This window comes from Primulina tabacum, chromosome 16 (genome assembly GCF_025594145.1).
Source record: "Primulina tabacum isolate GXHZ01 chromosome 16, ASM2559414v2, whole genome shotgun sequence".
Classification (NCBI taxonomy): Eukaryota; Viridiplantae; Streptophyta; class Magnoliopsida; order Lamiales; family Gesneriaceae; genus Primulina; species Primulina tabacum.
Genome location: NC_134565.1, coordinates 30,552,956 through 30,565,708, shown reverse-complemented (window position 1 = coordinate 30,565,708; position 12,753 = coordinate 30,552,956). Strand labels below are relative to the sequence as shown.

Sequence of the window (12,753 nt, the reverse complement as noted above, 5' to 3'; positions counted from 1 at the left end):
CTGGGAGACCATCTCACACAAGTTTTTGCCAAAAACAAATTGTGTTAGTCCAAAAAAATTATATATGATTATTCTAAATGAGTTTTTCTTAATTAATTTTAAAAAAATTCAACATATGTGCTTAATTAATTTAAAAAAATTCAATATAATATGTTGATAAATATTTTTCCATGCGAGTCAGTGATTTAGACTTCGAACAGCAAGATTGTATGCTTACAATTTGCATTAAAGAGAGACAGAGCGTTAGTTCAATTAATCTCATCTTAAATAAGAATTACGTTTATTAAGATTCGAGTCTCCTGTAATAAAAAAAATTGAATATAACTTTACCGTATTTTACGGGGCTGTGTTTCCAATCACATTCACTGTTGCTTCTCAAGATTTTTTTTGCTCGAACACCTAGATCATAAACTGATCCAATGCTGTCAAATTGTCTAATTTATCGTGGAAATTAATCTAGGACTAATCAAACATTAATTTACTGAGAAGGATTTAATGATAATAATAAACAAGGGGAAAAAAAGGAGCATCGTGATTTTGAAACCAAAAAGATTCCTGATAAAAGATCAAGGATCATCGGAAAAGAATTAATACTGGCTTTTATCTCTAACTAATTACCACAATAAGATCGAACTATTTCTTCTTCCTTAATTTTCTCGTCTAATACGTACATATATATATATATATATATTAATCAATCATCATCTTGCTCGATTTCTGATGCGGGTTCTTCTTCTTCTTCAAAGCCATCGACCCCATAAGCTCCATGGCCATGCCCGAAAGCTTTTATGTGATCTTTGAGCGACCTTTTGTGCTTAAAATCTGAACCACACAGACAATACCAAAGCTTACCACAATTCTTTTCATGTGTTCTCCAATCTCCCCTCACCGCGAAAGTTTTGCCACATTTTCTACACATGAAAGGCTTGATTCCATGCTTCCTCTTGTAGTGTGTTTGAAGGGTTCTGAAATCTTTCAAGGGTTTTGCTCTTGGATGATCGATATTGTTTCTGCATCCTTGTGAACAGCAATAGCAAGGTAGCCTGAGCATGCCTGTTGGCTGAGTTCCCCTTAAAGACTCGGGACCTCTTCTGTATTGTGAGCCATGCCCCCACATATGCATCTGCGTCGTTTCATATATTCATGAAATATTATTTTAGAACGAAAATATATAAAAATTCAGAAAAAAATAACAAAGGGGTTAATTAAAAAAGAAACTTTTGTGATTACAAGAAGCATTTACCAATATTCTCAGTCAATACGAGAGCAAAAAGAGGGAGAAATAAAAAGATTGCAAAAAAGGAGAACGCCCATTTTCATCGAGAAAGAAGCTAGAAGCAGTAGTATTCTTCAAGCTGAGTATCTTTAATTAGAGGGTAGGCACTACATTTTCCTTTCACCATTTAACACAAAATATTGAAAAAAGAATCATTAGATACGCCAAACAATACCGGTTTCTTTCAAGTTTTTTTTCAAGAAATTAAGTATAGAGCAAGTCTTTGTCTCAATTAAGTTTATTTTCATCACAAGTATGTTCTGTAATAAATGTGCGAGAGAAGAAATGGAGTGTTCTTAAAACTTTTCAGTGAAATAACGCATCAATTTTCCAGAATCCTTGCTCTAAAATGGAAGCAAAAAAAGAGGACAAAAGGTATGTATACAGCAGAAAACAATTCCCGAAGTAAAAACTGTTGATTTCTAGACAAGTCATATAGAGAGAGGGCTCGAAATTTAGGTATGGGCTTTTCAAATCTTTTTTTCTCAGGCCAAAAGGTGAGTTGGAATTATGATGTTTTAATGAAGAAAGATGGTCTGAATCTCTCTGGTTGCTGTTGAAGTCTCAGTTGGATACAGAAACAAGTTTGAAGAAGCACAAATTTCAACGTGTGTGGGAAAGTGAAAGCACAAGGAACAATACACACACACATATATATATCGATAGATATGTATGTATGTATATCACATAAATGAAGTGAATCACTCTCAGCTCAAGTCTGATCAGTCAGCATACTGAGTGATGGAAAATCCAAGAATATTTAATCATGATCCATGCAGTACAAAATTCATAACTTTTGGGTAATAAAGAAAATTCTCCGTCAAGTTTTTATCCATTCTCTTTTCGTGTAACAAATCTAAAATACTCTTTAATTTCACACAGCTTTTGAAAAACTTAAGTATATAGGATCAACTAAGTAAGTTAAAAGGGAAAATCTTGAAAAAAAAAAAAGAAAATCAAAAGATTTTACTAAAAATATAAAAGCGAATCAAATCAAATACGGATCATCATCACCTGCATGTTATTGTATCTATTGAAGGTCTTGTAGCAAACAGGACATGGAAATTGTGTTGGACCTATAAGAATCTGAGAAGGCGTAGGAATCCAATACTGCCCCTTGTTAATCCTGCTGATTGTGTATCCCGAAACATCAGATTCTCCATCTTTATCAGCACCATGATTACTAGACACCACCATGGTTGCATGATCAGCTGCACTAGGGTTTGGTAATCCTATATGCAGCGCAATAGTGACTCCAGCACCATCTTCTTCTTCATCAGCTAAAAGGGTCCGTTTCTTCCCATTTCCCGCACTTTTATCCTCATCAAAATCATCCATTCTTGAGCAGGAAGGTTCTTGTTCTTCATAGCACGTGGGAGTGAGTCTCAGAAGAGGGAGGGCTTCTTTTAAAGGAGGTGAACTAGGGGGTACTGGAGGTGGAGTTTGATGGTTATATAGGTGAAATGAAAGATTGTTCTCAAAGTATGCATTGTTTTGAGGAGGATTTGGAGCGGTGAAATGGTGGAAAAAGTTGGATTTGAAGCTCTGAGGATAGAGATTTGAGTGGGGATCGGTCATAGTGAGAAAAGGTGGGAGAGGAAAATGGTAGGATTGAGGGGCTTGGCTTTATAGAGAGAGAGATTCACGATGCCATTAATCATCACTTTGGGGTGCATTTAGTCGTTTTAATAAAGGGAAAGTAGAAACATTAGTACACCAAAAAAAAAAAAAGATATTTACTGTCATAGCATACGATCATAGTATACATACAAATAATATTAATTCTTTTTTCTACGTATTGTGTTGGATATAATAATTTTCTCTACTGATTAGAACAATTAAAACGTGATACTTGAACTACTATATGTTTTAAAACATTTGAGTTACACTGTTACCACCAATTATAAATTTTGATAAAACAATAAGCGTTCAATGCTACACATTAGTTTAACTCTCGAGCTAACTTTGTAGTTTGTAGTGCAATATATCACTTGATTATCATATGTCAATTATGGGTTTTTTCATTCACCTCCAATATATTTAATGAATTTGACTCTTACCCATTTGGTAAGGTGTAATTTTTTATATTTGATTAAAAAAAAGTAAGTGTCGAATACTAGACACACGGAAAATGAATGCAAAAATCATGTCAAATGTTACGCATAAAGTGTACCAACGTATCGATTCGATTTAAATATAGGGGGCAGCGACGTATACATGTCAAATGATATTATTTGAATTTTGTTATATTAATTAATTAATTATCATGGATAAAATAAAATGTATGGGGTTATATTTCAAATTCAATCGCATGATAATTCGTGCATTAAAGGCATAGTTTGGTACATGGATAAGAGAGGAATTGATAAATAATCCTCCTTATCTCATATTTGGTATCTTTTTAAAAAGCCCATGATAATATCATGGGTGCTTGATAAATAATTTTTTAGAAGGATAAAATGTCCATTCTATTAGGTGTGATAATTTTAATTTAATAATAAAATACACTATAAATGACTTAATTACCCTCAATTTATAATGATTTTTATAAATCTATGCTAGTAGGTAGAAATTAAAATCCAATAAATATTTTTATTTATTTTTATATATTATATAATATGATAATTATATAAATGAATTCGAGATAATTATATAAATAATTTTTATAAATCTCAATAAAATTATTAGTATCACTCGATTAACCTTAAAAATTTATATTTGACTTGACTCACAAAATCAAGGGCTCAATTATCATATTATATAATATATAAAATTAGGTAAAAATAAATAAATCATGCAAGCACTATCGACGCATGAACAGATAAAAAATATGAACTCAAGCAACAACTTTGAAATTATAAAATTTATTATGATAAAGTTACAATCTAATATATAAATTTAATCACTCTTATTAAAATCATGTCAAACATTAAATATAATATCATACATCTTATTTATCCTTAACTTATCCTTATATTATTTATCGCCTATTTATCATATCATATGTACCAAACTATGCCTAAATAACAAATGTGCTTTAGTGGCCGTCTGAAACATTACATTTCAACTCTCAACTCTCAAGTGGCAATTTATAAGTGTATTACTGATTATTTCTTTAAAGAAAAAAAGAAAAAATATATCATATATGGTTCAAATAATAATGAAATTGAAATTATTATAAAAACAATATACGTGAAGTCATGCAATGTTCACATAATGGTGAACGGATTTTGCATACTATGAAATGTATAGCAGTAAAAAGACGTCGACGACTTATAATTCATTTAATATCAATATTTCAAATTTGAGACAAATATTGAATTCGATATTCAATTATAACAAACTACACTCAGTGGCTCAGAAAATAAAGTAGACCTTAAATCAGAAGACTTTAGAGAGAAAATTTAGTTAAACTTAATCTTTTGAGTCGTTAAGGCGAATGGAGAAAATTGTACAGCAAATCACAATACTAATAATAATATATATATATATATATATATATATATATATATATCTGTGTGTGTGTGTGTGTGTTTTATTCTTATTTTTAAAATGAGAAATAATATCGAATATGGTTGTAAAAAACATTTTACCTGTGTTTTTTGAGAGTTACCTTGATACTATTTTTATATGTACGTGGGTGGATGACTTCTTGTCTTTCTTACTTTATATCTGATATCTTTGGTATTCTCTTTCTTTTAAAAAGCAGGACTGCGTGTCATGTGTAATTTAATATATTTCTATTTTAATTTCGCAGATATTAACCTTGCATGATTCAAGTTATTTGCTACAATATATCTTAATATTAAGCGCAAGGCATAGTTATATACTTGGAAATAAAAATTAAATTTCAATCTTAATTGGGTAATATAATGGATAATTTCGATAAAAGCCCGATTCAATTTTACACCTTCGAAACTAACTTTAACCTAATATCCGGGAAATTTTCGAAAATCTAACATCTTTCACAAAACTAAATTTGAACTTCTTACCATATAAACTTCAAAAAAATAAAAAATAAAATCAATATACTAAGAAGCTTGTCGTAAAGAAAATTATATATACATTCATCTTCACTTCTTCTTCTTCTTCTTCTTCTTCTTCTTCTTCTTCCTTTTATTCTAAAATCTTATAATTCAAAAAAAAAAAAAGTACAAGGTTTTAAAATAAGGTGGTCTTGTTTTTTCTTAAGCTTCGAACAATACAATCCTCGTACAAAGGATATTCAACATGGATATGACAGTAGGATTAATGTGTTTTTGGAGACCGAAGTAGAAATGATAAAAATAGTTTGTTTCTTTTATGGAAAAGGTGAACATCACTCTGCCCAAATTATCCTGGTCTCAAAAGCGAAATGATGATCCATTTTGTTTCTAAAGGTTGAAGAACCTGTGGTTCAATACCCAGATCCTGAGAGAGATGGAAAATGAGAAATTAAACAAACAGCAAAACATAATGCAAATGGAGGCTGGAGCCATGAGCATTTGCATCGAACAGAGTCAGTCTCTCGCGTACATGGGAAAGCAAAACTATCATAGGTGTGTACTCATGCATCGTCTTAATCGGATATCTCGACTCCAAAAGTCAAAGAAAAATATAGTAAAAAGAACTCAAAAACATTTTAACTGATATACAACGTATGAACGGAACATGACATGTAGCGGTAGTGTGTTTCGGCAGTGTGACATGTTTTGAACATTTGGAAACTTTAACATCATATAATGTACAAAGGCATAAAACAGACCAACATCCCAGGTTTCAATCAATTGCATTCATGTTCGGTATTTGCCACAAGAAGAAGGGAACATGCAGATATGGACTATTATTCTCTATCTGCAATTATTGAGCGCTGATGTTTGTCAATCATAAAGGACTGTATAAAAATTAACGTTGGATACCCCTGGATCAAAGGAAGAAATAATTTTGCAGTTAAGCAGCCGAGATAGTCCAGATGCAAAGTTAAAGCATTATTATATCATCAAAAAAGTTGAGAAGTAGTATTCTTAAGACATTTCAATCCTTCTACTCGAGTGCAGACAGACTAAATAAAACCATTATGTGTGAAACCAAATTTAATCATTGGTACCAAGTGATTGTTCGTATGATGAGGAATAAAATATCAAACAACCTACTGAGTATACATGCACAGCAAGAATCCAATGGAAACCAACTTTAGCTGAAAATCCCGCACCTTCATAATCAAGGACGATGGTTCGAATTAATGTCAAGATCGATCTTCTTTCTTATAATTAAAGCAAGCACACAATTTTCATACAATTTTAACAGTTTCAAGAGCAACAAATGTTTCCATTACCTAACATCAAAATTCTAATATATCATTTTAGTTATGTGGAATGATAATAGAGAAGTTACAAGTAGATAAAGGTGAAACACAACATTATGAGATCATAAACTATAGACGAGAATAAGTCGATTCTCATATACATCAACCAAAAAATGCAGGAGTCTCTGCCCGAACCAGAAGCATCTAGCTTCAAGACTTAGAGTTCACAATATTTTATCCACAAAAAATTCAGCAACAAAAACGAAGTAAACCGTGGAGATGAAAGTGATCTCAAGGTCAATTTAGAAATCAATTTTCTCATCAACAATGAGTCGGGAACAATGAGAATATATCACTTGACAAAAGAAATGGTCGTGTGCATCCAAACCACATATTAAACAACTGGAGACGTAAAAAGACAGTCATACAATTTTCAATAAACTCCAATAAAGATTTAATGACTTGCAGTCACTGTCCAAACTCTAAAGTAAAATCACCATGACTATATTCTGGCTGTAGTTGAAGTCTTTTAAGTTACTTATCAAATGGTAGTTAATTGCCCAAAAACCATATTCACTCTCCAAAGGAATTTAAAACCAGCACTCTGCTTGACATATGCATAAAACACAGATATTTTTAGGCCTTGGCCCTCGTACACTAACATATAAAGAAAGTCTCGAGACACAACCACTCTATCCCGAGAATATCCAAAGAGAAAAACAATTTTCAGCCGCACTCGGCATTGGAATCGATACAATACGTCACTAAATGAAAAAAAATACACAAGCTGGACACACAGAATATCTACAATGCAACAGAATTATGTCTTTAACATATTGCTTCTCAAGTCTCTGTTGAGACATCTGACTCAGTTGAGCAAGATTTTTTTCCCACAATTATATCCCAAAACATCGCACCCCCTTATCATTTGTACCCCCAGCTATCATGCAAGTCAAAACATACAGCTAGCAGTACTTTAATCCTATATGCGTTCACAACATTTGCAATCGATAATACAGAAAACGGGAAACATTCATTTAGTCGAGTCTTTAAGCCGAATACCAGTGCATAATAATTGAGCTCAGAAAACTACCATAAACCTACGCAAAATCTCCCCTCCGATGGCAGCAAAGAAAACTCCCAGGCCAAACAGAACGAAAGATGAACAAATTACAGGTAATCTTCAGTTCACTCTACCTGTTTTTCTAGCTTTACTTCCCAGTATTCATCATCAGAGTGATATTATCCCCTTTCAACAAAATCCTCCCAAGTTGCTTCCTGGTCTTCTTCTTGACACTCACCTCCTCCGCGTCATCCAAAACCAAATTCATGTACTCGTCAAACCCAATAATGCGGCCCTCGATTCTCAGATCCTTCTGCTCGAAAAGCCATATCTGGATGCGAGCTTTGCTCTGAAGAAACCTGAAGATTAGGTTGATGGGTTGGGTCATAATTCGCTGGACTTTCGTGCTCGCCATGGCTGATGCTGCTCGTGTGCTCCGCCTCAGATGATCTCGTGTCTCTCTCTCCCTTCTCCGAATACAAAGCAGCAGCAGCAGAAGAAACCCTAGAAAGGTTTTTTCTGTTTTTCGAATATGCTAAAATCGCGTTTCCAAAACAAAGAATAAGCTAAAGACGCTGTTCGGACTCGTTTACTAGCACGAGTTCAGGTCAGGGAGTACATCAAATCAAACGATTCGAATCTCGAATACTATCAGCTTGCCAAACGGATAGGATGTATTTGGGCTGAGGATTTGAAATTCAAATCGCCCCTCCTAGTATATTTGGAAAAAACGATTTCATTGCCTTATTTTATTATCAATATCAAATTGATATAAAATAATAGGTCATTGTATATTTAAAAAACTAATAACCAAAAAAATATATATCAATATTTTCTAATGATCACTAAATGAAACAAATTTTGACCGACAATGTTGTCACCTGACCTGAGAGTCCTGACAACGTGATATCACATGAAATCAAATATAAAGAACGTTAGATAGGAGCCGGACGGTGTGCTCCGGTGTGTCTTTCCTCCGACGTTCAAATCAAACTCTGGGTAAATATATGCTGAGAATGAATACAAAATACATTAAACCAAAATTAAGAAAAGAAATGATATTTATAGTGAATTCATGGCTCTGAACTTAGGAAATTCGAGTAAATCAACCTATTATGTGAGATCCAATCGTACGGGGTGGTTCGAAGGTCGCCCCTCTAGGTGCTTGGTAAAGTAAGTGGCCTCGGGGCCCATTAACTAGCACTAGTTTTATGTGCTTGATATATATGGTCTAGTGGTCAATCTAACGTATATCTAAACAATCCAAATATAAGAATCTTTATTTATGTTAAAGAATATAAAATACTACAACTCTTATTCCCAAATTAACATGTCACATGTCATTGCTTTTAGTAAGATCTTAATTGACTCGAGACACACCCGAGCTCCCTTGTCATGACCAACCTCTTGTCGTCCAAGGACGTGCTCCGATCTCTAGAGACAATCTTGATATTAACTTACCCTTCTAGACGCTTTCTGGACCCATGTTTGTGATCATCCCTTTGGATGAGTACCCTAAGTGAACCTTTTGGATCTTCGTTCCTTGTACCTAAAGCTTTTGGTTTTGTTAGACTTGATCGACCTCACTCATGGATCAACATAATATTTAAAGTCATTATGAGATATATATAATTGATGAGATACGTGTATTCGATCAAAATATTTAAAACTGATTGCTAGGTAAATCGGAGAAAGAAAATTTGAGTTTTATTGCAATTATAATCATTAAATGAAAAATCACACGAAGATTTTAAAATAGAAGATGCAAAATGTCTTAATATATGACGTAACTTAGACAATGTGGTATTGACAATTGGGATTGCAAATAATGTGATGAAATCGGTCATTCATTAAAATCATATTTTCTTGCATATTTTCTTGGATCCTTCAAAAGTATTACTCTGCGCGAAGTTTTTTCATATGTAATAATAACAGTAAAACTTTTGGGTTTGAATTATCGTGGCACCTCAAAACTTGTCACGTAATCATACAATATATTACGTAATATACAAAAAATTTGTCTTTTGACAACTTGATAATATAATGTATATATTACAAAATAGTGAAGTCAACACACTATTTAAATCAGTGTATCAGTAATAGTATAATCATTATATCACACATAACTTGAATACAATAATAAAATTATATTTTTTCTATCTACTCACGACTACAAGATTATTTTGACTAGACACACTTATTCTTTCATTTCTATCATATCTCAACAATAGTCTTGTAAAAAGTCCGATAGAAATAGTCTCTCAAAAAAGAATATATACAACAAATATCATCATAATACATAAAAAAATTATAGTCATAATATAACTTAAATCATAACAGGAATACTTTATGACTCCTTTGTACTATTTGAACATCCATTCGATGTTTCGAGACGAAGGATGGTACCACAACCAATAATATCAACAATAATTGCTCTTCTACTACTACGACAAACATCAACAATACGCCATTCTCCTAGTACTGACAACCTCAATTTGTTGTCCAATATCGAACAGCCAACAATATCAACAATACCACCAATATCATACTCAACTTCATAATTCTCAAACGTCAATATTAAAAAAAAAAAAAACAACAACAAACTAAATACTGTCAAATGACTAATTCCCAATTATTTATTACTACAACATCCAACAATGTTAAATAATAACAACATATATTCATACGCAGACATGTACTCGATAATCGAATATATATATAAACAATTATAAATAATATGAGTTCACCCGCCAAAAATTCGGGAAAAAACATAAATAAAATATTTTAAATAATATAAATAATTGTAAATAATATGAGTTTTCTAATATTCATCAACTCACATCATACAATCATAAACATTCTAAATAATATAAATCCTTCAAAATTAATTATTAATACATAAATCATTCTAACAAATATAATTCTCTCAAAATTCATCAACCGAAAATTCGAAACCATACATAAACAATTACAAATATTTCGAAATTCATCAACCATCCTCTCAAAATTTATTTCCTAATTTTCACCGTCTCTTTTTTTCCTTCTTCTTCGATAATTTCCAAAACAATTGATCCCTCACAAGATAAAGTTGTCATAATTCCTACACCATCTTCATTATCTACATTAATAAAAAAAATTAAAATTCAAATCACAATAAATCAATATATAAAGTAAGTAAACAACAAAATTCAATAATTCGTCACTGAAATTACTATTAACATAACCATGTAACCAATTATGTGTGCAAATAAGAGCTTGCACATTTTCAGAAAGGGTACAACTTCTATATTTGGTGAGCACACAACACCAATGGAAAAGGTTGATTATGATACAAAAATATTTATGGGATAACAAAAACATCACGAGTCATTATATATTTTTTTCAAAAAAATTACATGAAAACTCCTATGAGAGTCTTCAATAGATACGATGAACTCGTACCAAAAGGTCGTAGTTCAATCTCTCACTTCATAGGTCATATATGTTTTGAGCTTGTCATACATGATTTGTTTAGTGTGATTTATCTGTGTTGACTAAAGTTTACCCAAAACATACCAAAGTTGGCGATTGTGAGTTCTCAAGGTTCGAAAAAACTAACATGAGACTATCTCATGATCAATTTTATGACTTTAATCCGACACGTTTCATAAAAAAGTAAATTTTTTTGTAAATATGAATTATAAGGTTATAAATATATTAGACCGTTTAAGAGGATAGTTATTCAAAAAATAAAAAATTATAACCCGAGACGACGTGTTTTTAGGTTGTGTGTGACATTTTTTTCCGCGGATCTATTTGTGAAAATTATTCTCACGGAATTTGCAAAAGCTTTTATGATTCTTAAAACCCCAAAAAGCACTTGTCTAAAAACCTCTATTAAAAATCCAAATTTCCTACATCAACTTCACCAATTCAATCCGTGAGAGATCCGACTCTGAATATGGGCTGATTTGGCCTGTGCCCAAAAACAAACACCGGCCCAAACGTATGTTGGGCCTTAATTTCTGCTCCTAATAGCTTTGCTGATGACGTGCCTGCCCATCCCCATCTCCAATCGCGTCTTCTATCTAATTTTACACATTTTAGGAAATTATACCCAACGAGGGGAAAATTGCAAATAATACAAATACACCCTCTGTACAAAATCACACAATCGCAAAAATGTTTGATAAAGAAACATATATTCCTTGCCAAAACTTAGCCATCGGTTCAATATAATTTTGCACTTTTATTGATACAATGATCGATTTTTCAAAACATATTTATCATTAAGTAAGTTTTTAGCAATCGTTTTTAACATAAAAAATATCAGATTGAATTAGAGTTTTTGTGTTCATAATTTATAGAATGTCCATTTATAAACAAAAATTAGAATAGAAATCCAGATGTCTCAAACTTGAAACTTTATTTTATAAATACAATATATCTAAATTATTTGTTATATGTTGTTACTATATAATAAAGGTTGGATACCTATGCTTATGATCCATCCAATAGTTCAATATGAGTTGCACGAATTGGTGGATTATGTAAACGTTTGACAAATAATTATGAGTTTAGTTCTTTGTGTCAACACTTTATCGGACGAGCTTATCACATATGGTTTGTTTCACAGTTTATTTGACAAGCGTGATTTAGACTTGTGTAATTGTGTAATAGCTCATGAATTTATCCAATATACATTGAATGATAACAACTTCGGATTCTATCATCATAAAAAAATAATATTGTCAGCTATGCTTTTTACTATTGCCTCTAGATAAATGAATTTAGACTTGCTAAATACAAAGAGCACCTAATAGTTATTTTCAAAAAGTAAATAACTGATGCTGCAATTTAGTGCAATAATGAAAGTCCCAGAGCCTAAATTTGAAACTGAAAACCACTAAATCAAATGTGATTCGCATTCCCAACCTAGCTAGCTGCCTAATCTTGCACCTCCCCCGGCTTGGGCAACTTAAAACGTCAACGCTTCACCCATTTTCAATGTCAACTTTGTGCTAACCTGTAAAAAACACGACTGAATTTTTTATTTATTTTTTTTAAATTTGGTTTCGACCTCACGTGCCGACTCGATTGCTTTAATAATTGGAGTTATATATATTTTTATTATTTATATCTTTTAATTTA

The 12,753-nt window shown here is 32.0% G+C and overlaps 2 protein-coding genes across 3 annotated transcripts; both read right to left on the bottom strand.

Annotated features, from left to right (window-relative positions):
• Positions 1 to 499: 499 nt before the first annotated feature.
• Positions 500 to 2,911, bottom strand: LOC142530160 (zinc finger protein WIP2). Its single transcript, XM_075635955.1, has 2 exons — positions 2,291 to 2,911; positions 500 to 1,123 (listed from the first exon to the last, which is right to left on the bottom strand). The coding sequence occupies exons 1-2, from the start codon at positions 2,852 to 2,854 to the stop codon at positions 695 to 697; spliced, it is 993 nt and encodes a 330-aa protein (XP_075492070.1). The 5' UTR covers positions 2,855 to 2,911; the 3' UTR covers positions 500 to 694.
• Positions 2,912 to 5,466: 2,555 nt separating this feature from the next.
• Positions 5,467 to 8,166, bottom strand: LOC142529849 (uncharacterized). Of its 2 annotated transcripts, none has more exons than XM_075635517.1 (2): positions 7,758 to 8,166; positions 5,467 to 5,686 (listed from the first exon to the last, which is right to left on the bottom strand). In XM_075635517.1, exon 1 carries the CDS (start codon positions 8,036 to 8,038, stop codon positions 7,772 to 7,774), a length of 267 nt encoding a protein of 88 aa, XP_075491632.1. In that variant the 5' UTR covers positions 8,039 to 8,166; the 3' UTR covers positions 5,467 to 5,686; positions 7,758 to 7,771. The 2 variants fall into 2 exon arrangements, with proteins under 2 accessions (XP_075491632.1, XP_075491633.1); XM_075635518.1 differs by lacking the exon at positions 5,467 to 5,686 and adding an exon at positions 5,872 to 6,176.
• Positions 8,167 to 12,753: the final 4,587 nt, after the last annotated feature.

Excerpts from the sequence above, each read along its gene's own strand:
- LOC142530160 (XM_075635955.1), bottom strand. The coding sequence starts at position 2,854 with ATGACCGATCCCCACTCAAATCTCTATCCTCAGAGCTTCAAATCCAAC. Across the intron at positions 1,124-2,290 it reads ATAGATACAATAACATGCAG|ATGCATATGTGGGGGCATGG; the intron begins GTGATGATGATC and ends GAAACGACGCAG.
- LOC142529849 (XM_075635517.1), bottom strand. The coding sequence starts at position 8,038 with ATGGCGAGCACGAAAGTCCAGCGAATTATGACCCAACCCATCAACCTA.